This window comes from Herpailurus yagouaroundi, unplaced genomic scaffold (genome assembly GCF_014898765.1).
Source record: "Herpailurus yagouaroundi ecotype Mexico unplaced genomic scaffold, PumYag 198, whole genome shotgun sequence".
NCBI classification, from domain to species: domain Eukaryota; kingdom Metazoa; phylum Chordata; class Mammalia; order Carnivora; family Felidae; genus Herpailurus; species Herpailurus yagouaroundi.
The window spans coordinates 33,098,130-33,125,483 of NW_024412429.1; the positions used below are offsets into that span (position 1 = coordinate 33,098,130).

The window sequence follows — 27,354 nt, forward strand, 5'->3', positions numbered from 1 at the left end:
GACTAAGGAAGTGCCAGGAGAAAACACGAGGTGGGAGAGTAAGACTGAGGAAGAGAAAGCCAACCAAGGGTGTTATTGCACTGTACTTCCAGCTGTAACCTAATCCCATTGTCTTAGTCCACTCGGGGTGCTCTAACAGAGTACCATAGACTGGGCGGCTTATAAACAGCAGAAATTTATTTCTCACAACTCTGGAGTCCAAGATCAGGATACCAGAAGATTTGGTGTCTGGTGATATCCACTTCATAGACAGCCGTCTTCTCACTGTGTTCTTACATGGTGAAAGGGGCAAGGGAACTCCATGGGGTCTCTTTTGTAAAGACACTCATCCCATGCATGAGAAATCAGCCATCATGACTTAATTGTCCTCCAAAGGCCCCACCTTCCAATACCCTCACCTTTGGAGTTAGACTATCCATACGTGAATTTGAGGGAAACACAAATATTCAGTCCATAGCACCCATGGAAAACAGTCATTTTGTTTAGAGTTGTCCATTTCACTTTCTTCAGACTAACGTACATTTTGGGGCATTTTTTGCTCGTTGCAAAGTGAGCCCAAGATCGGGCCTTTGAGGAAAGTTACAGGTGCAAGTGATTGGAAGTAAGGCCCCCAGAAAAGGTTAAAGAAACCCAAAGTGACCTTGGTGGAGCACTGACACTGTCTTATTCACTCCCCTGCCATTCAAGATGGGAGTCAGTAAGACCTTGGATTGCGAGTAAGCTGTTCTGTGAGTGTTCTGCAAGATGAGCAAACATTTCTAATACATTTTAACTTGATAAACGAATGATGTCTTGCCATATGAGTAGTATGTGATGCCGAATGCCACATGATCACAGCTGAACCAATGCTTCTTGTCTCTGTCTCTGCCTCTGTCTGTCTCTATCTCGCTGTGGGATTGTGGGCGGTTTTCTCCCGTGCTTGGATGCTCCGTCTCAGGCCGAGGTGTTTGGTAGAAATCAGTGATTTTTCAGAATGTTGGAAGGTGCCCACAACTGGCGCTAGTGGATTTTTTGTCACTTCAAAGCACCTATGGACGGTTCTTTGCTTTTCCATACAAGAGTCAGCTTAGGAATGCTTTGCTTCATTCTGGATCAGGCTGCCTGCAGATATAGACCCTTTGCTGCCTTATTGCCAGTTACATTAAATACAGTATATGTTAAGAACTTGTTAATGCTGTACCGTGCTCAACACCTGTGTGAATGTATACAATGGCCCCCATGCAGAAAAAGATTCCGTTGAGCCTATGGGTAGCAGTGATTCCATTAGTGGTAGTGAAAGTCGTCCTACACAATAACCCTCCTCTCTCTTGTTTCCCTCACACCAGCCATGAAGGTTTTCAAAGGTAAATGCAGGTTAATTTGTTTATTTTTCTTTATATTTTGTATTTTCTTTATTATTTTGTATTATATTCAGTATTGTAATTATTTTTATATGAAAATTTTTGGGTTGTGGAAGGAATCCTCTGAGTTTCCATTATTTCTTATAGGGAAATTTGCTTTGATATACAAGTGCTTTGGATTACAAGCATGTTACCAGAATAAATTATGCTCGCAAACCAAGGTTTTCCTGTATATCAGCATGCTGGTTTAGGGGCACCAATTCCTGATCCAAGTCACCAGTGGTGAGATCCGGGCTCTGACAGTTGGATAAGTTTTTAAACTTACATGTGCGTTATTGTTTGCATTTATAAAATAGGTGATAATTCTATTACCTAAACTCATGAGCTTGTTTTGAGAATTAGATGAAGGCATATATATATATATATATATATATATATATATATATATATGCAAGTGCCCTTGAAAGAGTTAAAGAAGTTTTATTATATATAGTTAAATATATGTGTATCTTACTTTTGTTTTTACATTTGGAGGGTAAAAAAAACGTGGGTGGGAAGGGCGGAATGTCCTTCTTGACTTGTCCAAGTATACTAGCTTGGTGTGAGAAAAATAGATTATTAGAGCTCTTCAGAGCTCCAATACATATATAAACACACACACACACACACACACACACACACACACACACACACACACATATATATAATGATGGAAAAAAAGCCCGTGTGCTATGACCTGCTGACCTGCTCACAGTCATGTCACACAGCTATTTAGTGACACAGCCAAGAAGGGAACTTAGTCTCCTGACCATCAGATCTTTCACTATGCCTTGTGGGTCGTATTGGTATTAATGTAACATTTCTTAGAGGAGCTAGGTGACCTCTAGTTTACTGAATATCTCTGTTAACTGAACATTAATATTTGTTAATGTAAGGCTAAAAGCAACCTTAGAATTCATGAATAATCTATTAAAAATTCAAAGAACAATATACATGTTTAGAATGCTGTTATAAACTTTCTTAAAAGTAATTTTAAAATATTTTATATTTCTGTATTTTTATATTCTTGAGGTGTTTGGCAAAAAGAACCTAATCAATTTGGTGTGCCTGGGTGGCTCAGTCGGTTAAGGGTCTGACTTCAGTTCAGGTCACGATCTAACGGTTCGTGGGTTCAAGCCTCATGTCAGGCTCTGTGCTGACAGCTCAGAGCCTGGAGCCTGCTTCAGATTCTCTCTCTCTCTCTCTCTCTCTCTCTCTCTCTCTCTCTCTCTCTCTCTCCCTGCTTGTCCCCCACTTACTCTCTGTGTCTCTGTCTCTCAAAAATAAAAAACAAACATTAAAAAAAAGAACCTAATTAATTCACATTCAGAAGTTGATGACTGTAAATCATAATATTTTTAACTCTCAAGGGTACTTGCATATTCATCAAGTAAAACAGCTTTAATAGTGCTTCAGCGGCACACATACTAAAATTGGAACGGTACAGAGAAGATTGGCATGGCCCCTGTACAAGGATGACACACAAATTTGTGAAGCGTTCCATGTTTTTAAACAATTTACTTTGGGCATAGAGGATTAGTAGGAATGTAATTCATAAATCTGTGGCCCGTCCTGGTATTTTCTTGTGACATTTAAAGAAACACAGAAATTATAATAAAGTCCTGGCTAATCAAAAGTCACATGGTTCCATACCAAATGCCTCTTCTTGAATAACACATTTTGCATCCAATGTAAAGAATCGACAGATTTCCAGTGTTAATACAATACCACCAACAAAGCTGCCAATATCAAATTTTGGTAATGTATTTTCTTTAGAATTAATAGCTGCTGTGATTAGAAGAAAACAAAAAAGTATGCTTTGGTGATTTTAAAAAACATCATACTAAGCTAAAACTTTGAATTTCTACATAAGAATGCTGAATGGGGGAAGAGGAAGTCTCGTTGTAGAAGGTTGCTCTCCAACCTGCTTGGTCGAGTGACTGCTGGGTTCTAGTTGATCTAACACATCTCCCAATCACCCCCATCCCCAGAACTGCAGCCCCAGCATCTGAAGCTGTTTGTGATGCTGAACTTAGATTGCCTACTACAACCTCAGAGGCAGTACGATTTGGGGATTTTTTTTTTTTCCCCTTATTGGTCCTCTTAAGAGTTAGTGCCTTAACAATAGGTCCGCACAACACAGGTCTAATCTTGCAACTAGATCTAATCTGAATAAATGGTTCTAACTGAAATTTCTCTTTTTGAATAAATTGGAAATTGAAACTGTTTTGGTTTTATCGCATCAAGAGACCTTGAGAAATTAGTTGATTTAAAATACAAATTGTAGTAATAAAACTGTGGATTAGAAACATGAAAATACACAAGGGGCGCCTAAGTGGCTCGGTCACTTGAGCATCCAGCTTCGGCTCAGGTCATGATCTCAGAGTTTGTGAGTTCAAGTCCCGTGTCAGGCTCTGTGCTGACAGCTCAGAGCCTGGTGCCTGCTCTGGGTTGTGTCTCCCTCTCTCTCTGCCCCTCTCCTGCTCTCTCTCTCTCTCTCTCTCTCTCTCTTTCTGTCTCTCTCAAAAATAAACATTTAAACAAATTTTTAAAATACACTGAAAATACCATAAAGTCTGCTGTTATCACGAATGTGATAACTAGTGTTTAAGTGGAACTGAACTTTGAATAAGTTCAAAAGAAAATGTTGAGGTCCTGAATTTGTAGTTTCACAGGCATTATGTTTTTTAAAAATGCAGAAAATGAAGAGTGCTGATACTCTGTTGCTACACTGTATCTAATACCATTGGAAAATATCTTTATGGCACATATGAATGAAAACCAAAGCTAACCATTTGGTTTAGAACTCATGTAGACGGAATGCTGCCTAATTCTGTTGTCTAATGAGGGGCCCAGGAGGGAAAGGTGTGGCACATTTCAAATCATATCCAAGTACAATTCCCTGGTGGGACAAGTCACTTATTCACACTCATTAGCAGGCCTGATGAAGTTGGAAACTCATTTTCCACAGGGACAAGAATACTAGGATCTATACCATTAATTTATTTAATATGACATCATTTCTATTTTTTCAGAATGGAACAAAGACAAAAATGTGCCATTTAACAACTATTTTCAGCATAGGAAACAGGTCAGTTTTGATACATCTTTGTTACTGCTGAAGTAACAGATGTCACTGAACTGTTGTGGGTTGTGGTCATTGTCGATGGCATCTGGGGTATGTTTTGTGAAACTGAGGTGGTGAAAGTTACATTTGTTGAGAACCCTGGTGTTGTCGTTTTAGATATTGCTATAGGTGTCAAGATGGTGGGCGTCCCAGTCTTTGAGACTGAAGAAAATAGAATTGTTGACTGTTTCACAGTGCTGGTGGAAGACTCATTTGTATAGCTGGAAATCACAAAGTCATAAAGCTGCATGAATATGAAGAAACAGGGGTTTGTGGGTTTTGGCCCACATCATGATCTCATGGTTCCTGAGTTTGAGCCCCGTATCAGCAGGTCGGGTTTTGCTTTGAACTCTGACCTTTTTCAGAGTGGATTACCTGTGAGACAATGATATCATTTTCTTGCTCAATTTGGTTGTCTCCTCTCATAAGTTGGATATATTGTCATGCTAAAAAAGCCCTCCCCATTAGGGATGAGGATAAGGAAAGAGGGACAGGTAGATACCATCTACTATCCTATCCTACCATAATCCCATGAGCATATATTAGCATGATTTTGTAATTGTCTGTCTACACTGCTAGTTTGGGCTGAAATGTTTTCATAGGCAGCATTGCATTATGAACCAGATGCCCTTTGGATAACCTCTGTCAGAGATGGTTTCCTGGCTTTTACATGGACAGCAACCTGTGCCTGGGGTGTGTATGGAAAGCAGGGTGCCAAGAACAAGAATGGGCAGGAAGAAAAGTGATGGAGATTTACCAGATTTCCAGCTCATTACAGATTTCACCCATCACCTCTCTCCTTTTGTTTTAATTTTTAATTTATTGAATTGCAAGTTGTTTTTGGAGAGCTATGCTCTACTCATGTTTCAACAAGCAACATCTTAAATGGGTAGACTTGGAAGAATAAGTGTAGGAAAATTGCTTATAAGAGCTCTAATAACCTCCTGTTTTTCTCACACCTGTTTTTCTCTCGTACTTGGACAAGTCAAGAAGGGCATTCCACCCTTCCCGCCCACTTATTTTTACCCTCCAAATGTAAAAACTAAAGTAAGGTACACATATACTTAGCTACAGATAATAAAACTTCTTTAACTCTCTCAAGTGCACTTGCATATTTATCAAGTAAAATAGCCTTATGACTATGTAAGTACATGGAATTATACAACATCAATCATGTAAGGGGAAACAATGTATATTTGTAATAATTTTTTGTCACAAACAAATGCAGGGATACTCATGACCTAGGTAAAAATGTACAAATCTGTGAATTGTTAGTTTATGATTACAACAATTGAGAGCAGACGATGTATTAGCTTCCTGGGGATGCTATGATAAGTGACCACAAGCCGTGTAGCTTGAAACAGCAGAAATTTATTTTCTCACAGTTCTGGAGGCCAGAAGTCCAAAATCAAGGCATTGGTCCATCCAAAGTCTCTAGGAGAAAATCCTTCCTTGGCTTTTCCAGCTTCTGATGGTCTCTGGTTTTCCCTGACTTGTGGCACCTTGAGTCCAACCTCTGTGGCCATCTTTACATGGCCATCTTCTCTGTGTGTGTGTCTGAATCTGAATCTCCTTCTCTTTTCTGTATAAAGACACTAGTCATTGGATTCAGACCCATCCTAAGACAGAGTAACTTCATCTTAACTAATTACATTGGCAAAGAGCCTCCTTCCAAAAAAGGTCACATTCCAAGGTTCCAGTTGGGCATGAATTTTGGAGGGATACTATTCAAACCAGCACAAGGGAAGTAAGTAAAAAATCTATTTCTTGGGGCGCCTGGATGGCTCAGTCAGTTAAGCATCCAACTCTTGATTTTGGCTCAAGTCATGATCTCACGGTTTGTGAGTTTGAGCCCTGTGTTGGTCTCTGCACTGTCAACGCAGAGCCTGCTTGGGATTCTCTCTCTCTCTGCCCCTCCCCTGCTCTCTCTCTCAAACTAAATAAACAATTAAAAACATACATATTTCTTAATTTTAAATTTATTTATTTAGTTTGAGAGAGAGAGCGAGAGCGAACATATGCGCGTGCAAGTGAGGGAGGGACAGGAAGAGAGAGAATCCCAAGCAGGCTCCACACTGTCAATGCAGAGCCCGACCTGGAGCTTGAACTCACGAACCATGAGATCATGACCTGAGCCAAAATGAAGAGTCAAATACTTAACCAACTGAGCCACCCAGGTGCCCTTATATATATTTCTTTATTGTTATTGTTAAGGTAGTTGGTATTTGACGTTTGCAAAAGCATGTGGATTCTTCAGTTTGCCAATGCTCAGTGGCTTTTTGGGAGAAGTCCTTTTGGAACTGAATCAGTTTCACAGTAGGTGCAGGTACGAGACCATCAGGCAGGCACAGTTTTGTCAAGGACCCCAAATGTTTTATGTCAGAAAGATAATATACATTTCCACTAAGATTTTCTTACCTTCTATTCTGATACAGTGGTCTTGGTTCTAGGTTCTAAGGATTTCTGAGACACTTAGGAACTTTTTCTCTTATCCCCATCTAATCCTATTCTATAGACCTAGGTCACACTGAGTAAAATTCTTAGCCTCATTTCATTATATTATATAATTTTTAAAATTTTCCAACCATATTGTGTCCTTTGTATCAAATTCCACCCCAACTCTGCCCTCATTCAGTGACAGAGTGAACTGAAATTCTTTCCTCTCTTACCAAAATAATTGAGTCATTTACCAAGAGTTGATTAGCAAGTATACATAGATGCTAAAAGGTTTGCATGGGAGCAAACTGCTTTCATTTTCTGAAACGTGTGCCCTGCACCGAACAGATTATGCTCATCCGTAGCCAAGGAACAGAACATGGCAAAATAAAGAAAGATTGATGCCTGGAAGTACAAATGTGAATCCTGACTTTTGAGCTCTTAATGGTTGTGCAAGCATCTTCAGTATCCCAAGTAGAGGATCAGAAGGGGGAGATTACAGGATTGATCCGCAGCTGTGAGTGCCTGAGTCCATTGTGAGGGGCTGGTGCACAAGTAGTTCAAGTAGCCTCCTGGGAAAAAGTGGTATGTTGAGAGGCTGGGGAGGCATGAGAGAACCAACAGAGCAGGAAAAAAGCACTGAAAGAGAGTTTCAGAGGAGCACAGTCCTGAGTGGTTCTAAGTGAAGGCTGGGACGGTGGGATTGGGCAGCTGAGGTGGGGTGCAGGGTAGGTCACTGGAGTTTAGACTATCAAAAAATTAGGAGGCAATAAATTTGATGACTCAGTCTCATTCATGGAAAGGCTTCATTTCCATTCAATAAATAGTTATTAAGCAGTCTGCGTGTTGCAGTGATTATGCTAGACATATTGACCTGGATAAAGAGAGTAAGAGAAGGTGATGAGGTCATGAGAACAGTATAATATTTGGAGCTTTTCAATTCCCAGTTTTATAGTTGATGTTAATTTCCACCTTGGTCTTGACTATGCTTAGTAGCTCTCTTATTGTTTGCTTTTTTACTGCTAAGTCTTCTCAAGAGTACCTCAAAGGTCCAGTTATCTGAACTGACTGGAGACTGTTTTACTCTTTTTTTCATTTTAATTTTTAAAAATTTATTCAAAATCAAGTTAGTTAACATATAGTATAGTATAGTATTGGCTTCAGTAGAACCCAGTGATTCATCACTTTACATATAACACCCAGTGCTCATCCCAACAAGCACCCTCCTTAACACCCATCACCCATTTAGCCCACTCCCACCAGACTCCCTTCCAGCAACCCTCAGTTTGTTCTCTGTATTTAAAAGTCTCTTATGATTTGTCTCCCTCTCTGTTTTTATCTCATTTTTCATTCCCTTCCCCTATGTTCATCTGTTTTGTTTCTTAAATTCCACATATGAGTGAAAGCATATGATATTTGTCTTTCTCTGACTAATTTATCCTGCTTAGAATAATACATTCTAGTTCTATCCACGTTGTTGCAAATGGCAAGATTTCATTCTTTTTGATTGCTGAGTAATATTCCATTGTATCTATCTATCTATCTATCTATCTATCTAGCTATCTATCTATCACATCTTCTTTATCCTTTCTTCAGCAAATGGATTTTGGGGCTCTTTCCATACTTTGGCTATTGTCTATAGTGCTGCTGTAAACATTGGGGTGCATGTGCCCCTTCAGAGCAGCATTTTTATATCCTTTGGGTAAATACCTAGTAGTGGAATTGCTGGGTCATACATAGGGTAGTTCTATTTTTAATTTTTTGAAGACATAGGGTACAAGAAGAGACCATTTTACTCTTAAGAATACTTCAGGTTGAAGGCTTCCTCCTCACCTCCCTTCCACCTGTGGTTTCTTTTCTAGGCTGTTCCTTTACTAGGCACTGGGGCTAACAGGTAACCCACAGCTGCCAGGCCATCCTTGCCTGGCCTCTATTGCATATGAAGGTGGGTGTATGGAACTGTCATCCGTTCTGGTCTGTAAATGCCACCTGTGTACGAGAACACTGTAGTTAATAACACAGTTTAATATGTCATCAGGTGTTTGTGTCATTGCCACCCACTTCCATATGCACTACTTTCGATTCCTTTTTATTTATTCCTTCTGCAGTCATACAGCCGGCCTAAAAATGAAATTGAATGTTTGTTCCAGTCTCAGAAATACCAACTTATCCGCATTGGTATGCTTTATGTTGCCATGACCTCCTTTGGCAATTTCTATAAGTTTAATTTTTGTTTTAATAGAGGCAACCTTTGGCATTCTCATTTAGATTGTGATGACAATGTGACATCTCTGAAGCAACCAAAATAAGTCGCCCTTTTAAAGTGCTACCTCTTACAGCAGTGATTCACTACACTATAGCTTTATTTGCCTCAGAAAGGTTTTTAATGTAAAAATGTATAACACCACCATTATTTCAAATGATGCAATGATGCAAAAGGAAAAGTCTTTCTCGTGCGGACAATTACCGAATATCCAAGAAAGAGCAGTGTTTAACCTCTTCTAGTGCCCTCTGGTCTCTGCCGCAGCCTTATTTGGGCTAAAGAAGAATGTCACAACAGGTGATGTGACTGCTTCGAAGGTTTGTGGAACTGGTTGAGGAAGCAGCAGATAATGACCAGCAGGCTTTTTGGGGATGGGTAGCTGTGTGCTGGCATCACTATGCTCGGTCAACGTGGCAGGAAGCTCTGTGGGAAATTCTGTTCCGTGTTGGGGCACCGAGAGCCAGACCCATTCTGGTCAAGGTGCTCCCGATCCCTGGATCGTGTCCCCTGCACGGAGCAGGTTATGCCTTCCCATAAGAATATGCTTGGGGTTCCCCTTAAGTATTCTACATGGTCATCTTAAAATTCCTTCTCCAAAAATTCTTCTGTTCTTCAAGAATTTGGTAACCTGTGCTTTTCCTCTGACATCAGTGGCTCCTTAGTTCAGTTGTTATCCTTCTGGGGCACTTCTCTTTCTCAGTCTGCCCTTTCATTTCCCACATCCTCTCTGTTTTGCCAAGAGCTTTGCTTCTTCACGGCCTTCCTATTTTCTCCTGTGATCAGTGCTCAGGTTTGCATGCAGAACGTTTTCTTGTTGTTTTATACATGTATTGTTTTCTTAGAAAAAGCCTCCAGGCTTTACCCTCAGTTTGTAATCTGGAGGTCAGATTACAGTTTAATTTTCTTTGAAGACCTTTAAAGAAAGGTTTTGAGGAGAGACCTTGCTATTTGCTCTCCTTAGGAAAGAACATATTGAAAGGCCACACTCTGTCTTCTCTCCCTAAGGGCCAAAGGACACGCGACTGGGGTGAGGGCAGGAATCCCCCCCAGACGCAAGGCTCCCACTCTTTCCTCCCCCCGCTCACAGGCAGAAGCTTCCAGGTCCCGATGCATCTCCAATGTGTCCTCCTCCAATGATGTGTTGCAGTGGGAGGAATACTGACTTTGGGGTCAGACCTGCCTAGTCTCATATCCCCATCTACGATTGCCCGCCATGGTATTTTGAGTTTGTTACTTAATCTGAGTCTCAATTTTCTCATCTGTAAAACGGAGACAATAATATTTACCTTATAGATTCATTGTAAATATTAAATGAAATGTAGCAAGTGGCTAATACAGTGGTTGGCAGATAGTAGGTGCTAAGTAAAATGCAGATGTTACTATTATTATTCCTAGAATGCATTGGTAGTTGGGAAGCCTGGGGTTGGTTCAGCGTTTCCTATATTAAAAACAGCAGCAACAACAACGCGTGCTCTTCAAAGATTCTCTCAAGAAGTTTAGTGATGCTCCTTCAAAGCAGGCACCACCAGCCACACATAATTCATCATGCACATTCTCAGCTTTCTCTTGCTGTGCCTCGATGAAGACCGTCTGTCTTTGTAGCTGCCTTGGCAAGAGCCAGCTTTTCTTTAAAGCCCTAATGGCTCCTTTCTAGGACCTACCTTGTGGAGCTCAGTGCAACCTACAGGTTCTGCCAGAACTGAAAAGGCACTTGGTGAAAATGCCTCACGTCCCTCTCTTACTCTGGACATATTAGCAGTGCCCTGTTCCCCTTGGAGTGCTGAGGTGCCCGAATAAGTCAAGTTTCACAAGAGAGCTCAAACTAGACACGGAAACTAAAATCTAATAGGCATCCTAGGTTGCCCTTCTGTGTAATGTGTTATGCAACCGTGCTTGAACAATAACTGTCGTTTTCAGGCAAAATAGAAAATAGGTTCTGCCTTCAGGGCACGCAGTCTTTTAGAGATGAGAGACAAGTGCAAACAAAGCCATGGGCAGTGTCATTGCTGTGAATGTGATGTTAAAATGTACGTGTGGGCTAGCTATGGCACGACTCACTATGTAACACAAAGGCAAGCTGGATTTATTTATTTATTTATTTTAAATTTTTTTTTCAACGTTTTTTATTTATTTTTGGGACAGAGAGAGACAGAGCATGAACGGGGGAGGGGCAGAGAGAGAGGGAGACACAGAATTGGAAGCAGGCTCCAGGCTCTGAGCCATCAGCCCAGAGCCCGATGCGGGGCTCGAACTCACGGACTGTGAGATCTTGACCTGGCTGAAGTCGGATGCTTAACCGACTGCGCCACCCAGGCGCCCCAAAGGCAAGCTGGATTTAAAAAGTCGAACCCCCGGCTGCCTGTTCAGATCTCTGCCTGCTACCTACCGCTTCCTGTTTGGCTGCTTAGATTCTCTCATTTAAAAACAAGAAGGAAAGGAAGAAAAACTATGTAGAAAATCAAAGTGGAAAGCCTTAGGAGACAATAGCTGAAAACACTTCATCTTCATAAGCACGTCTAAATTGGAGGACAAGCAAGGGTTTCAAAATGCATTCGCCTGCTTTTGAGTAGTCAGGGCTAAAGGCGGAAGGTGTTGAGCTCTAAGACAGGTCAGGCCTTGGAAATTTAGGGACAGACCATGGTTTCTTTAGCAGATGAATGGAGCGTTCAAAGAACCCTGTGGCTGATGGCAACACCTGTAGCCCAGCTCCACTAGGTACAGACAGGGCTCCTGTACGTCCTCTGCAGGTAAGACACTTTGGGACCTTAGGATGTGCTCAGCTCGCTGTGAGTTCCCTGGGCTGAGGTGTGCAAGTGTTATGAAGGGAGCTTACAGAAAGGACAACGGACGAACGTGTTCATATGCATTGTGCTGTCAAGATTAGAACCCACTTTACTGCCCCTTCTCTGTTCGCTGGTTTCTACCTTCCCTCTCCTAATTTCAGCAGTGTCACAGGAACACATCACTACCGTGTTATTTTCTCTCCTAAATTCTAATGGTAAGATTCTTATTACAATTTGATTTTAATCACTAGAATAAAAATATCCATTATTGAACGCTACTTTGTGCCCAGCACTATGCTCAGCACCAGGTAGATATGTATATGATAGATAGGTATTGATAGATAGATAGGTAATAGATGAATAAGGCATCATCTACTGCCTTCAGTAGGGATGGATAAAAATATTTTGAGGTGGAAGAGAGTGAGACTGAGGGAGTTTATGCCTGTCTATAGCATTAATTTCTTTTTTTTATGTGTGTGGTGGGGGGAGAAAAGAAAGGAAAAGAAGGGGACCAAGGGCAAAGTAGCCTGGAAGAAAGCAATTTTTGAAACAGCTGCCATGCAGAATGATCAGGAAAACAAAAGTGAGTTCAAAACACAAACAGATTAGTAAATCCTGTGATTCTGGGAGGAACAGGTTATCATCTCGTCTTTGCCGTTGCCATTGTTCCCATCACCATCATTGTTTTCGTATCCAGAATGCATCATACTTGAACCCCATCATAACCTTTACATCGTTGAACAAACGATTCCTTCGCAAAACTGCGAATGCTTTATGCTAGTTTCATGCTTACCATAGGGTGTTGTCGGGTGGTTGGATTTATCACATCCTCCCTCTCATTTGTGCTTGTTTAGGTGGAGCCAGTGATACAGAGAGGCCATGAGAGTCTGGTCCACCACATCCTGCTCTATCAGTGCAGTAGCAGCTTTAATGACAGCGTTCTGGACTATGGCCATGAGTGCTACCATCCTAACATGCCTGATGCGTTCCTCACCTGCGAGACTGTGATTTTTGCCTGGGCCATTGGTGGAGAGGTGGGGCTAATGACTGATTACGGAGATGTGACACTATTCATTGATCATGTTTTTCCCCTACGGTTCTCATACTTATAAGTAAAGCTTTATACACTATTTCTTCTTTTTTTTTTAATTTTTTAAAATGTTTATTTATTTTTGAGACAATGTAAGAGACAGAGTGCAGGCAGTGGAGGGGCAGACAGAGGGAGACACAGAATCTGAAGCGGGCTCCAGGCTCTGAGCTGTCAGCACAGAGCCCGACGCGGGGCCCGAACTCACAAACCGTGAGATCGTGACCTGAGCCGAAGTCGGGTGCTTAACTGACTGAGCCACTCAGGCACCCCGCTTTATACACTATTTCTGATATGAGGGTAGCTTATTTTTCTTTCCACTGGCAGAGATTCTTTCCTTAAGCCCCTTTATTTTATCCACTGTAGATGATGGGGTTCCAGAATGTTGAAATATGTTAGAGAATGGTTGGGGTTTTTGGAGGAATAGAGCTTGTAGGGACTTTCATAGGGCACATCTCATGGAATTTTCCTTATTTAGGGTTTTTCCTACCCACCTCATGTTGGATTATCCCTTGGCACACCGTTAGATCCTCGTTATGTGCTCCTGGAAGTCCATTATGACAATCCGACATATAAGGAGGGTGAGTTTATTCTTCGTGTATTCTACTTCTGATTTTTAAAAGTTTTAGAACACCTAATTTAACAGAGTTGAAACAAACTAGCATCATTGTTAGAAAGAATTAACCTATATATTTGTCATCCAAATTAGTATACTCTTTAGAGCAAAAGAGGGTACTATTAATAATTATACTGGGACAAAAGTGATTAACCAGCACTGAACCAGGCAAATGGGCATGTGTGGTCACTGATCTTAAAAAAACAATTTGCATGCTACTTTCCAGAAAGTAGAATAATAGATTTTTCTATTTGCGATGTAAATTAGTCCTAAATACACAGTGTTTATGAAACATTTTCTTTCTAACTGCACATATGAAAAGCTGCCATTCATCGCTAGATAATGTTAAGATTTTGTTGTATGGTAGGAAAACCATAAATATGCTTAAGAAATATTTATGCAGTGACACTGCATAATATGATATTGAAATGAAGAGATGAGCATATTTACATTTGATTTCTGGGGCGCCTGGGTGGCGCAGTCGGTTAAGCGTCCAACTTCAGCCAGGTCACGATCTCGCAGTCCGTGAGTTCGAGCCCCGCATCGGGCTCTGGGCTGATGGCTCAGAGCCTGGAGCCTGTTTCCGATTCTGTGTCTCCCTCTCTCTCTGCCCCTCCCCCGTTCATGCTCTGTCTCTCTCTGTCCCAAAAATAAACGTTGAAAAAAAAAATACATTTGATTTCTAAATCTACTTTTCTAAATCGACTTATGTAATATTCCAAAACCAAAAAGATGAAAGATTCAATATGAAGCTATCAAAAGAAGCAAATGAAAGTTACTATTTTCCATTGATTTATGCAACTATTCAGCAAATACTGAGCACCAACTTTGTCTTGGGTCTGTGCTTTATGATACAAACCAAACCACCCTCATGGAAATTATAGTGTGGTGGGAAAGAGAAACAATAAAACTAATCACACCAATTAATATAAATTTATGTATATGTCAGTTGTTCCAAACCGTCATTTTGGTAGTCACAGGTAGCTAAGTCAACCCTCCAGAAAGGAGTCAATTAATTCCCAAGTCAGTGGAAAAAATTTATGAAGGGTTTGGGTCATACTTTCCCCTCTGTGAAAACTGTCACAGTAAGGAATGTGTCTTACTCATCGTTAATCCCCCCATGCCTATTATCATGCATGCTATTCACATAATAGATTCTTACTATTTTTTGTTGATTGAATGACCGTTGTTGAATGATTAAAAGAATGGTGGCAAACTATAAAGAACGTTATCACTAATAGTTTATTCTATTAGCGGATGGTTTCTAGACCAAGGGGTTTCTCCCTTTATAGAAATGTTACTGAACTTTGCCTGAAAACAATATAAAATAAAACTTTTGTTGAGTTATTCTACATTCTATTGAGTGACTTTAGAATTTCCCTTTTGTCTTTATGTTAGATAATTGTGGACTATATCAGCTAGACCACACAAACATTTTTCCCATGGTATGCTCTGGAAGTCAAAAATGGTTGCAGACAGTATGGCAACTTGTCTTTTAATTCCCATTTGTGAAACTGAATGTTGTATTTCAGTGACCTTTACTTGTAATTCTTTCCCTTATGAAGTTTTAAGGAAAATGAATAAACGCATTTCAGCTGAATGTGGAGAACCTTTATTTTTATTTTTTTAAGAACTCAAACTCACTTTTAACTATATGCTCGCATTCCAGGCTTAATAGATAATTCCGGACTGAGGTTATTTCATACAACAGATATAAGGAAATACGATGCTGGGGTGATTGAGGCTGGCCTCTGGGTAAGCCTCTTCCATACCATCCCTCCAGGGATGCCTGAATTTCGGTCTGAGGGTCACTGCACTCTGGAATGCCTAGAAGAGGTATGTGGAACATCTGAGTCTGCGAGCTGCCACTTACAGAATAATGCTCTTAGAAAACTATGTTTGGAAAATCTCATGTTTATTATTACCAATCTTTTTCTTGTTGTCATGTTTTAAAGCCATTATTTATCATTGTGGGAAGACATCTGATGGTTTTTTAAATCTTGAAGTCTATAGGAGTAGAATTCTGGACAAGACTAATATCCAGGATGTTTTCCTTCCTGACCTACTTCCTTTGTTTATTTCATATTGGACACTTTATTTTCTCTTTTACAATTTCTACCTTTGGTTATCTAGTGTCTTTTGCATTTCTCTACCTTTCATCTACATTTGTTTTTTTTTTCCATTATTCATTTTCAATTTTTTCTCCTTTTCTCTGCTTATAATTTCCCTACTTAAACCAAAGAGCAAGAATACCCAATATAAAAATACATATTGGATAAGAAAAAAACATTTTAAGTATTTAATAATGGCTACTTCCATTTATAGTTCTTCTTTTCTTAAGCAAACATATTTCAATCATATTCGATCACATTCTTTATGAACCATAAAGAATTGTAGACAGATGGCAGATGGATGAAGTGGAAAGATTGAGCCCTTTGAGTTATTTAGACCATGATGCAAATTGCCATGACATCATTTACTAGCTGTAGGACCATGGACAATTCACATAATTCCATTCTTCCACTTGGTTTTCTTATCTTAAAAAGTGGGAATGACTTGTCCTTTTAAGAGTTTCCATTTACAGGTCACTAACATACTGGAGTCTTTTTGCCAGGAGCTTTGATTGACTCTTTACCTCCTAAAAGAAGGAAAAAGAATGATAATATTTAGGAGTGGTTCTGTAGGTCCCCAGTAAGCATTCGGTCCCTTTCTTCTCTCCCTACAAACGTTACTTCACAAAGCTAATAACCCTGCTAGGAATAAGTCATGAAAAAATCCAAGTTCAAAATGTTTGGCTGCTCAAGCATTCACTTAAATTGCTTTAGATTTTCTTCTTAGTTGTCCCTCCAAGTCTCTTTTACTGTGAACTGTCTGAACATGCGCTTGTTTGGGCTAATTGTGTCTTCCTCTGTGTGCCCTGCCCTTAGGCTCTGGAAGCTGAAAAGCCAAGTGGAATCCATGTATTTGCTGTGCTTCTTCATGCTCACCTGGCGGGCAGGGGCATCAGGCTCCGTCATTTTCGCAAAGGGGAGGAATTGAGATTACTGGCTTATGATGATGATTTTGACTTCAATTTTCAGGAGTTTCAGTATCTAAAGGAAGAACAAACAATCTTACCAGTATGAATGCTTTCTTCTCTTTCACTGAATATTAGAAAAGTCAAGACATATATCAGCTGAGATTTAGCAAGGTTTCTATGTGTAAAATGAATTGCTCATCGTATTCACATTCTTTAAACCACCCACTGTGGGTGTTGCACAACCCAGATGGAATGTGTTTGATCTCTTTTCCAAAATCAAAACTCATTTTTCTTACTATTCCCATGGGCAATTCAAGTTGTTTTAGGAAGAAAATGAAAACTTGGTTTCTGAGTACCAAACATTACTCTTTTCTTACTTAACTTTCCAGGAAACCTTTGCATGGCAATTCTGGTGATGGGAAAAATCAGAGATCTTTTTTGTACCATAGGATGGTTTGGGGAAGTTACAGTTCAGTGAAAATGAATATAAGGGTAATTCTTTCATCTGACAAAGTTTTTGGACAGAACTAATTATACTATACTCTGTAATCCAGCTTGCAACAATACTTGGGTTTATGGAAGAGCATGTGTTGAGATATTGATCTCTGCACCTTCTGAGCAGTAGGCCAGGGAGAGCAAATCTAGGGACCAACACCCAGAGCGAGCTGTCTTTGGTCTATGAATAGCCATCTGTCCATTTACCTGAGGGGTGAGCCATAAAAAAAAATTATTTTCTATGCGTACTGAATTGTTCAAAAGGTTAGAAAACACTGGAGCAATAAATTACTATTATTTTGCTTCAGAATTCTGTTGTAAGGAAATAAAGACATGACTAAAGACTTTTAAAGAAAACAATATAAACGAAGAGGAAACACAATAACTAGTATCCATGGCTAACATTTATGAAATGTTTAAGCTAAGAGCTAAGTGTGTGTTGTATCATTTAATCTCCTCACAACAGCTGTGCAAAATAAGTTATTTTATATATTACTTTTTAAATAAATAAATTGTGCCCAGTTAATTCTTTTCTTATTTAAGGTCATTCAGCTAGAACATGGTGGAGTATGGCCTGAGAGAGCCTTATTTGTTTGTTTGCTTGTTTATTATACTAGTATTCTTAGAATTAAGTAGATCAAAGGTCTCCCTGAATCAAATTGCTTAATGAATCTACTCATGTAGCAAATAAAACTATTGGCCTACAAATGGATTACATAAATAAAGCAAACTAAACTCCAATCTGAAAGCTTTTATTTTTATGTTTTAGGGAGATAATCTCATTACTGAGTGCCGTTACAACACAAAAGATAGAGCCCGGATGACTTGGGTAAGAAAATTTTTATTATTATTAAAATTCCTTTGTGGAGAAGGAGAAAAAGTAAAAAGCATTCCAATTTAGAGGCAAAATTCCTGAACCTCTTGAACATGAAACATCATAAGAGAGAAGTTAGAGCTGTTTTAGCATTTTATCAGGTTAACTAGTGATACAATAGCAATATTTGCAGTAGAATTTATTTGCTCATTCATGAAAAGCTATCTCTAGTCTTTTAGTTTTTCCTCACCAAAACTTATTAAAGACCTGTGATCACAAATGACCATCTGCTTGAGTCTGGACTTAGATGAATCAAGACTTCAAAAGGAAGAATGAATTGTATGACCCTAAGGTCGCTCTTCTGACCAAACAGATTGACGGGGGAGTCCTGACAAACATTCATGCCTTACCCAGTCTCTTCCAGAGAACATCACCCACCAACTCATTTTATGAAGTCAGCATACTCTTAATACTAAAATTTGATGATGACAGTATGAAAGAGGTCAGCAACATGCACCTGATGGAAATATCTTGGACAGAGTATTGACAAACCAAATTCTGCATCATATAAAAATGAAATGTTAGAGCAAATTTGGGATTAATTTAGCTAAGGAATGTAAAATTGGTTTAAAATAGAAAATATATTAATACCATTCTACATTAAGAGATTGAAGGAAAAAGACATGTGACCACATCAATAGGGGCAGAAAAAGACTTCATAAAATTTAAGGCAGTCATAAAAAAAAAAAAAAAGAACATTTTACAAACCAGGAATAGGAGAGAAGTGCCTTAACCAGATACAGCTTACCTATGAAAAATATATAGCAAATATCTAGCTAAATGAAATATTGGAAGTACTAATTTAATATCAGGAAGAAGATAGGTATTTATTATCACTATTTCTATGCAACATATTACTGGGAAGGAAAAAAATATCTATGGATCAGAAAGGAAGAAGCAAAGGAGCAAAATACAGTATTCACAGACATTGTAATTTTCTACATCAAAACCCCCCTGAAAATTGGTATCTAAAATTAACTGTATTTTAGTATATAAGAAACTATCTCAAGAAGTTCTATAGACATAAAACCTAATATTTACTTAAAATCTAATATTACTTGGTCTCTGGAAAAAATTATAAATCATGATTGCAAAACACTACAGTACACCAAAAGAAATGAAGAGACACTATGTTCATGGATAGAAAAGCCCAATAAAGTAATCTTTCTGTTCAAATTGGCCTAAAAATTTGATGTAATTCCAATAAAAAATTCACAGAAATTTTATGACTTTAGATTCTTGTATCCTAAGAAATCTTTGCCTAGTCATAGTTGCAAAGATTTTCTGTTTTTAAAAAATGTATTTCTAAAAATTTTAGTTTTAGCTTTTATATGGAGCCAGTTGATTCTAAAATCTACCTAGAAGAGCAAAGGTTAATAATAGGCAAGACACTACTAAAAAGTAAAAGGTGGAGACAAGCCATTGGATATGAAGACTATTTTAAAGCTATGGTGATCGATAGTGTATTTGGGTCCAGAGTTAGAACAGTAGAACATAATAGGAACTTTGGAGACTGGCCTATAAACCCCCTGTACGGAAACTTGGTTTAGAATAGACATGGCATTGATTTAAGTGGCAAAGGATGGAGTTTCTATTAAAGAATATTAGCACATCTGGGTATACAGATGAGAGAGAACACTAGCAGGGGAGAGACAGAGAGTGGGAGACAGAGAATCTTAAGCAGGCTCCATGCCCAGTGAGGAGTCCCACGTGGGGCTCAATCTCACAACCGTGAGATTGTGGTCTGAGCCAAAATCAAGAGAAAGACGCTTAATCGACCAGGAGCTCCTATATAGACCAGGAGCTCCTATAATCCCAATATCTTTTTGTTTCTTCCATCACTTATGACGAAATGTCATCTGTCATTTTTATTATTGTTCGCCTGTATGCTATGTGTCATTTTTCTCTTGCTGCTTTCAAAATGTTCGCTTTGTCTTTCATCTGCATGATTGATGTGTCTAGGTATTGCTCTCTTCATATTTATCTTTGGCAATTTGTTGACCTTCTTGGGTCTGTAAGTTCATGTTTTTCACTAAATTTGGGAGGATTTCAGCCATTATTTTTCCAAATATTTTTTCTACCCTTTTTTTCTCTTCCTTCTCATTGTAGAATTCTAATTACATGTATCTTAGAACATTTAATATTGCATTTTGAGATATTTTCTGGGATATTTTCATTTTCTATACTTTTTTTTCTCTCTCTCTCTGTCCTTTGGATTGGAAAATTTCTATTGATCTATCTTCAAGGTCACTGATTCTTTCTTCTGCCATCTCAAATTGGCTGTTAAACCAATCCTGTGACTTTGTATTCAATGATGATAACTTTTAGAAAGACAGATACCATATGGTTTCACTCTTATGTGGATCCTGAGAAACTTAACAGAAACCCATGGGGGAGGGGAAGGAAAAAAAAAAAAAAAGAGGTTAGAGTGGGAGAGAGCCAAAGCATAAGAGACTGTTAAAAATCTTTCTTTAACTCTTTAAACACATTTATATGTGTTTTTAAGTTTTTACTAAATCCAGCATCTGTATCTTCTCACAATCAGTTTCTGCTGCTAACTTTTTTTTTTCCTGAGCACAGATCACAGTTTCCTGTTTCTTTTTATATTTAATAAACTTTGGTTGAAAATTCAACACTGTGGATAATATATTGTAGCAACTCTAGATTCTATTCTAGAGTCTGTTCTTCTGAGAAGCTTTGATCTTCTTAATTTCAGTAGATAGTTTATTACCTGGATGCAAAATGTGAAACCTGTCTCCCTGTGGTATGCATCTGCTGATGTCGATACACATGAAAACAAGATTATAGAAAATTCAGTGCAATAGGGCAAAGATTCCATCAAACTGACTGATTCATAACCTGTTTGTTAATCAAACAGCCCCATAATCCTCACTGTGGTGAGAAGTTCACATCATATGAACAGAACTTGAAAGAGATTATTAGGTTGTTAAAGAAAGGCAACTTTTAAAGAGATGGAAATAATTCTATTAATTTTTCAACATGTGTCTACCTTTTTTAAAAATCAAATTGTCAAGGAGATTATTATTTTTCAGGTTTAAGATTTATTAAAGCTGGATGGAATTGTATGACATTGGTGGCTTGGGTGCTGTGTCAAAGTTGGTGGAACATATACTTTTCTAAATAAAACATCTCCATTTTCAGGGAGGATTAAGCACCAGGAATGAAATGTGTCTTTCATACCTTCTTTACTACCCAAGAATTAATCTTACTCGATGTGCAAGTATTCCTGACATTATGGAACAACTTCAGTTCATTGGCGTTAAGGAGATCTATAGGCCAGTCACGTAAGTAGTAAATGGATTTCGTAGTGGGATAGTATACTTCAGAGAAGGATGGGCTTGTCTTCATATTGGATTTACCACCATGTTATAGAATTTTTTCAAGTCCTATCCTATTTAATTTTTTTTTTTTTTTTAGCTGGGTGACAAGGTGAGCTTCTTGGTTGGCATATCCAGATCCCCAAGACTCCTGCCAGGTTTAGTGATTTTCTGAAAGGACCAAAAGGATTCAGCCTATTACTGTGTTCATGGCTGACATTTATTGCAGAGAAAGAATACAATGCAAAATTAACAAAAGGAGAAAGGTTATGGGCCAAGTCCAGAGGAAACCCAGTACAAGTGTCCAAGGGGCCTCTCCAGTGGAATAACACAGAATGTACTTAATAACACTAGCATCAAAGTATGACAAGATGCATGAAATGTTGTCAACCAGAGATACTCATTGGATACTCAATACTCAGAGTTTTTATGAAGGGCTGGTTACATAGGTGTTCTATGCCTAGTAAGTACCAAAATCTAGACTCTTAGAAGGAAAGCAGATGGTCAACATAAATTGCATTGTTTGTACAAATACTCTAGGTGCAATGAGTCACTCTTCATTTAGAGAAAGTTTTATATCAGTATAGGAAATTGTTTACTAACTAAGTTCCTTGACATCAGCCAAAGGCCAGCCTTCCAAATGGGCATTTCTAAGGATGGAAGTCTCAGGCTTGCTAGGTTCACTCTGTCTGCACAATTGCACATCATAGAAACTACTTAAGATAAATAATTAGCAAGATACATATTATTCCTGCCCTCTTGGGAATATACGCTACAGAGGGAGAGAGGAAATAAATAATATAAATATAAAATTTTAGATATTAGTAAATGTTATGAAAATAATTGAGACAGTGAAGAAGGTATGTAGCTGTTGTCAGTAGGGTAGTAAAAGCCTCTCTGGGAAGGTATCTCAGTCTGTCCAGGCTGCTGTAACATAAATACCATAGACAGAGTAGCTTATAAATAGAAATTTTTTGCTCACTGTTCTGGAGGCGGGGAAGTCCAAGATCAAGGTGCCAGCAGATTCAGTGTCTGGTGAGGACTTACTTCCTCGTAGATGGACATGGCCATCTTCTCACTGTAACCTCACATAGCAGAGGATGCAAGGGAGGTTTCTCAAGCTGCTTTTATGAGGGCACTAATCTCATGAGGGCTCTGCCCTCATGAGCTAATCACCTCCCTAAAACCCCACCTCATAATACCATCCACCTTGAGTGTTAAGATTTCAACATATGAATTTGCGGCAGGGGGGCAGGGGCGGTGGTGGTGGGTGGGACACAAACATTCAATCCATGGCAGGAGGTGATGTTTGAGCAGAGACCTCAGTGGTGAAGAGCCAGCCATGGAAAGATCTAAAGTATACTGTTTGCAGACAGAAGAGCCACTGTAATGACCTTATGGTGGGTATGAAGGTAGCATGTTCAAAGAACAGCCAGAAAGCGAGTTTGGCTGGAACAGAGTGAGACACGGCAGAGAATAAGTGAGGAGGTCTGACTTCAAGTGGGATTTTGTAGGTGACACAAAGATCATGTAGGACTTTATAGGTGACATAAAGACTTTGGGTTTTAAGTGCAAAGAAAATGCTATTGGATATAAACAAAATTGATTTGGCTGCTGAATTGAGAAAGGACTCTAGGAGGACCAGATTGGAAATAATAATACCAACCAGGAGACTGTTGTGATTGCCCAGTTGAGAGGCGAATATGTCTGGGACCAAGGTGATGGCAGTAGAACTAATGAGCAATGGTTGCAAGCAGGTTACTTTCTCAAGATAGCACACACTGGACTTGTTGGTTGATGGCATTTCAGGGAGATGATGAGGGGAAAAAAAGAGGAAGGGGAAAATGAGGATGTGTGAGTGCTGTAGGGAAACAGATTTGAAGCAGAAATCAAAAGTTCTGCTTTGAATATATTAGGGCCGATGTAGGAAAAATGATTTTATTCATTCTTGGTACTAGCACAAAGAAGAATTAGAGTGGCTGGTAGAAATTTTGGAGCATAGGTTTTGTTTTAATATAAGGAAGAATTTTCTAATGATTAGGACTTTTCAAAATAAAAGAGACTGATGAAATTGGGCAAAAGAAAAACATAGATCTTTGAGGGAGTGTGTTTAAGGATTAAAAAACCCTTAATGAGAATGTGGTAAATGCACTCACTGAGTTGAATATAATTATGGTCTACTTTTTTATTCCAAAATATTATAGAGATTGTAGATTATGAACTAAGAGCATTCTTCTTTTGAATTATACTTACTATCTGTGAATACGTTCTAGTGAGTTCCTATGCAGACAACCCAATGACCGTCAGAAATCTGTATCTACTAAAATACAAATAACGAAATGCTTGTGTAAATTAGTTTGTAGTTTATAAAGTATTTCTGTATGTATAATTTCGTTTAATTTGTTTTCACACACTTCCAATAGGTAGAGTAGGGCTTACAATCCTATTTTTATAGAAGAGGAAATGGAAATTCAGGGATTAAGAGGCTGTTCAACATCATCAATGAAGGAGCTAGTGTTTGCATTGTTCGCTTACCTCTGGTAGGTAGCTAGATATCTGCCTGTTTCTTCAAAATAAATAATTACATATGCAAAAAATAAAATAGTAGTGACTATCCAAACAGTATGTAAAATGTCATTCTAAAAACACTAGGGGACAGTCTTGTTTAAAATATCAACATTATCTCTTACAAAGACTTGGTAGTCTTTTTTTTTTCCCTTTAGAATATTGGTTTTTGTTTTGTTTTGTTTTGTTTTTACATATTGGCTAGAAACTTTTCCTATTCAAGGGTTAATCCGAGAGAATCTTGAAAACGCATGGACATTGAAAGCTGTTTGTTTTACAAGGCGATGAGGTTCAAAAGTGTATTCTACGGCCTCATTATTTTCTTTGGTGTTCAACTTGTGTAGATCCTCTGAAAATGCTCCGCTTCCAAGTTACAGAGAGCTCTGAGTCCACGCCTTTGGTCTCCTCCAGGAAATATTGAAGCTGGGTTTTTCATTTCTTAAAAAGACCAGGAAAATTGCTTCACAGAACAGGCCCAGTTTTGAGATGTCATTGCTCACACAGAACCATTTAACTACATGGTTAAATTTAGGCATTCTTCAAAAATACAAGTGAAAAGGAGGCTCTGTTATAAAATTATGTTTAAGCTTTAAATCAGTCTTTCAAGTTAGCTTATCACATTGACATAAATGTTATTGAAAGCCAAACCAACAAGGTGCTGGCTAAAAGATCAGAAAGAGAGACAGTTGGGGTGATTTTGTTTTCTGTTTTATTTAAGAGAATGTTGTGAATTTGGTTTCAGGATACAGTACTCAAGAGGAATATCACTTAAAACGTAGCCCCAAATCTCGTATTCTGTGCTTTGAATATAATGATTAGTTAGGTGCTTTGTCTTATTTCAAACATTCAGTAACAATCCTAGGATTAGAGGAGGAGCTGATAGAAACATAGAGACAACTACATCCTGTCTCAGGATTTGTCTGTTCTAAGGGATGCAGTTTTTCTCTGCCTCCTGCAGATCTGGCGAGGCTTAAGGAAAAACAAAACACTCATAAAGATCAGATAACAGAATAGATCATGAGTTTAGATAAATTCTGTATTCTCTGCTGCACCACACATCAACACGATGTAGTTCCAGTGAGGCTTATGTGATGGAAAGTTTGATATAATTTATTCTATTTCTAAAAAAGAATCAAGGGTCGTGTTTGTATTTTTCTTTGTAGGAAAAGTCACTTTATGTTTACAATGTGTAAAAATCCCACAGGCTTATTATAGGGCTTTTAAGGAGTGCAGAAGAAAAGGTTTTAAAAAAAAACGACACAAGCAATCATCTCAAATTATGTTAGAAATAAACAATACTGGGGCTCCTGGGTGGCTCAGTTCATTGAGTGTCCGATTCTTGATTTCCGCTCAGGTCATGATCTCATGCTTTGTGAGATTGAGCCCTGAGACAGGCTCAGTGCTAGCAGGGAGGCTGTTTGGGATTATCTCTCTCCCTCTCTCTTTCTGTCCTTCCCTGGTTTGCTCAACATGTGCACGTGCACGCGCCCTCTCTCTCTCAAAATAAATAAACTTTAATACATAAGAAAAGAAATAAACAATATTAACATTAATTGAAGGTTATTACAGATATCTTTCTTTGTAGGTGTTGCTATAAAGATGAATAAATTAACTGTAATAAAGATTATAATTTGTGCACTGTTTAAAATAAAAACATTAAATCGTGATTTTGTTTAATTTATATGAAAACACTAAACTAGGGGCGCCTGGGTGGCTCAGTCGGTTAAGCATCCGACTTCGGCTTAGGTCATGATCTTGCGGACCGTGAGTTCAAGCCCCGCGTCGGGCTCTGTGCTGACAGCTCAGAGCCTGGAGCCTGTTTCAGATTCTGTGCTCCATCTCTCTCTGACCCTCCCCCGTTCATGCTCTGTCTCTCTCTGTCTCAAAAATAAATAAACATTAAAAAAATTTTTTTTAAAAACCACTAAACTAAAACTGAACAGTTGTTGAACTTCAGATGAATGCTGTTGCTGCTGTTGGTTTTAGCCGCAAGGGGTAATATTTTGTAAACGGGTCTTAGATGTTGAGAACATAGATTGTAAAAGACATTAAAATGTCCCACACACTTTACATGTTTCGATTTTAGATCATAAAAGATGAGGACATTCATACTTTTATATTTTCTCCCACGTCCCTTTCCGTACTTCCAAGTATTTATTACTCATAATTTTGTATTTGCAAGGTTTTAAATTTATGCATCTAATTCTCAAACCAAAGTCCCACAATATTTAATGAAAATTTTAAAGTTAAATAGATTCGGTGGTAATCCCTAATCTTATAGGATTTCTGCATTTCTGAGTTCTTTCGTTTGATTCATCAGAATGTTATCTGCAAGTTAGATAATCAAGCGGGGCTTCCAGATGCTTTATGACTGGGGCTTTTTGTTTTGTTTTGTTTTGTTTTGTTTTGTATTTGAGAATTTCTGCATTTATATTTGGACAGCATTTGGTTGGATATAACGTTTTGAGGTCATACCCTCCCCTTCCCTTGGGAAGTCTCTTTGGATGAATGTGAACATTCTTCGTCTACCTGTAGAATTCATAAGTTAAACTGAACATACTTCAGTGTGGAACATCTGCATTCAATTTTCCTGAAACATGAAATGTTTTTCATATATTCACTTATTTTTTTTTTCCATTTCAGGGAAATTTTCTTATATTATATCTACAAAGTTTTTTGAAAATCTATTTGGAATTTTTCACAAGTACTTTGTCTTGTAGTTTTTTGGAAGGGTTCTTCTGCTTCTTGCTTTTTCTGATTTATTTGGTGTTAAATTTGGTTTGTCCTAAATTTATTTCCATTGGTCTGCTATCTCCCTTTTCATCTCATTCAGTTGTTCTAAATTCTTGTATGCGGGCTCTTATTTAATTCAATTCATGTTTTTATTAAATAAATTTACACCATGAAACACTTATGGGAATTCTCTCCAGTATCACTGGTTTATATTTGCTACTAGAGTCAACTTTTTCTGTCTCTTTTCATGAAATGTAATAGAAGTTCTTTACCCTATGTTTGCAGGGTTGTTATGTCATTTCTTGCTTATGCTGAGCTAATTCTGTCTAACACCTCTCTTTGCTCTGAAAAAAAAATGTGAGTGAATTCTTGTCTACCTTCTAAACAAATCTGACAGTAGCTTTCTATCTTTCTACACCACAGTCTGAGGTTCAGCTCACATATTTTATGTACACACCTTACTATATTTTGAGGGTAAAGGGCTGTGGGTATAGAGGTGGGACTGTTAACTTTGTATTACAGTGCATGGGTTATTCCTTCCTCGGATGTTTTTTCGAAAATCTACTGAGGAAGGCTTGTTTCTTTCTTTCTTTCTTTCTTTCTTTCTTTCTTTCTTTCTTTTTCCTTTTTTTTTTTTTT

At 38.4% G+C, this 27,354-nt stretch overlaps 1 protein-coding gene and 1 non-coding gene across 2 annotated transcripts in view; both read left to right on the forward strand.

The window, feature by feature from the left end:
- Positions 1–27,354, forward strand: part of MOXD1 (monooxygenase DBH like 1) — a 92,735-nt gene that overhangs the window by 57,029 nt on the left and 8,352 nt on the right. Inside the window, exons 5-10 of the mRNA XM_040449179.1 lie at positions 12,843–13,022; positions 13,554–13,656; positions 15,361–15,527; positions 16,619–16,810; positions 17,975–18,034; positions 21,242–21,384. Of these exons, the coding sequence (XP_040305113.1) occupies positions 12,843–13,022; positions 13,554–13,656; positions 15,361–15,527; positions 16,619–16,810; positions 17,975–18,034; positions 21,242–21,384 (845 nt within the window). The remainder of the gene's footprint in view (positions 1–12,842; positions 13,023–13,553; positions 13,657–15,360; positions 15,528–16,618; positions 16,811–17,974; positions 18,035–21,241; positions 21,385–27,354) is intronic.
- LOC121013502 (U6 spliceosomal RNA) lies at positions 2,787–2,889 on the forward strand. Its single transcript, XR_005782738.1, has one exon. It is a non-coding gene; the product is annotated as a U6 spliceosomal RNA (small nuclear RNA).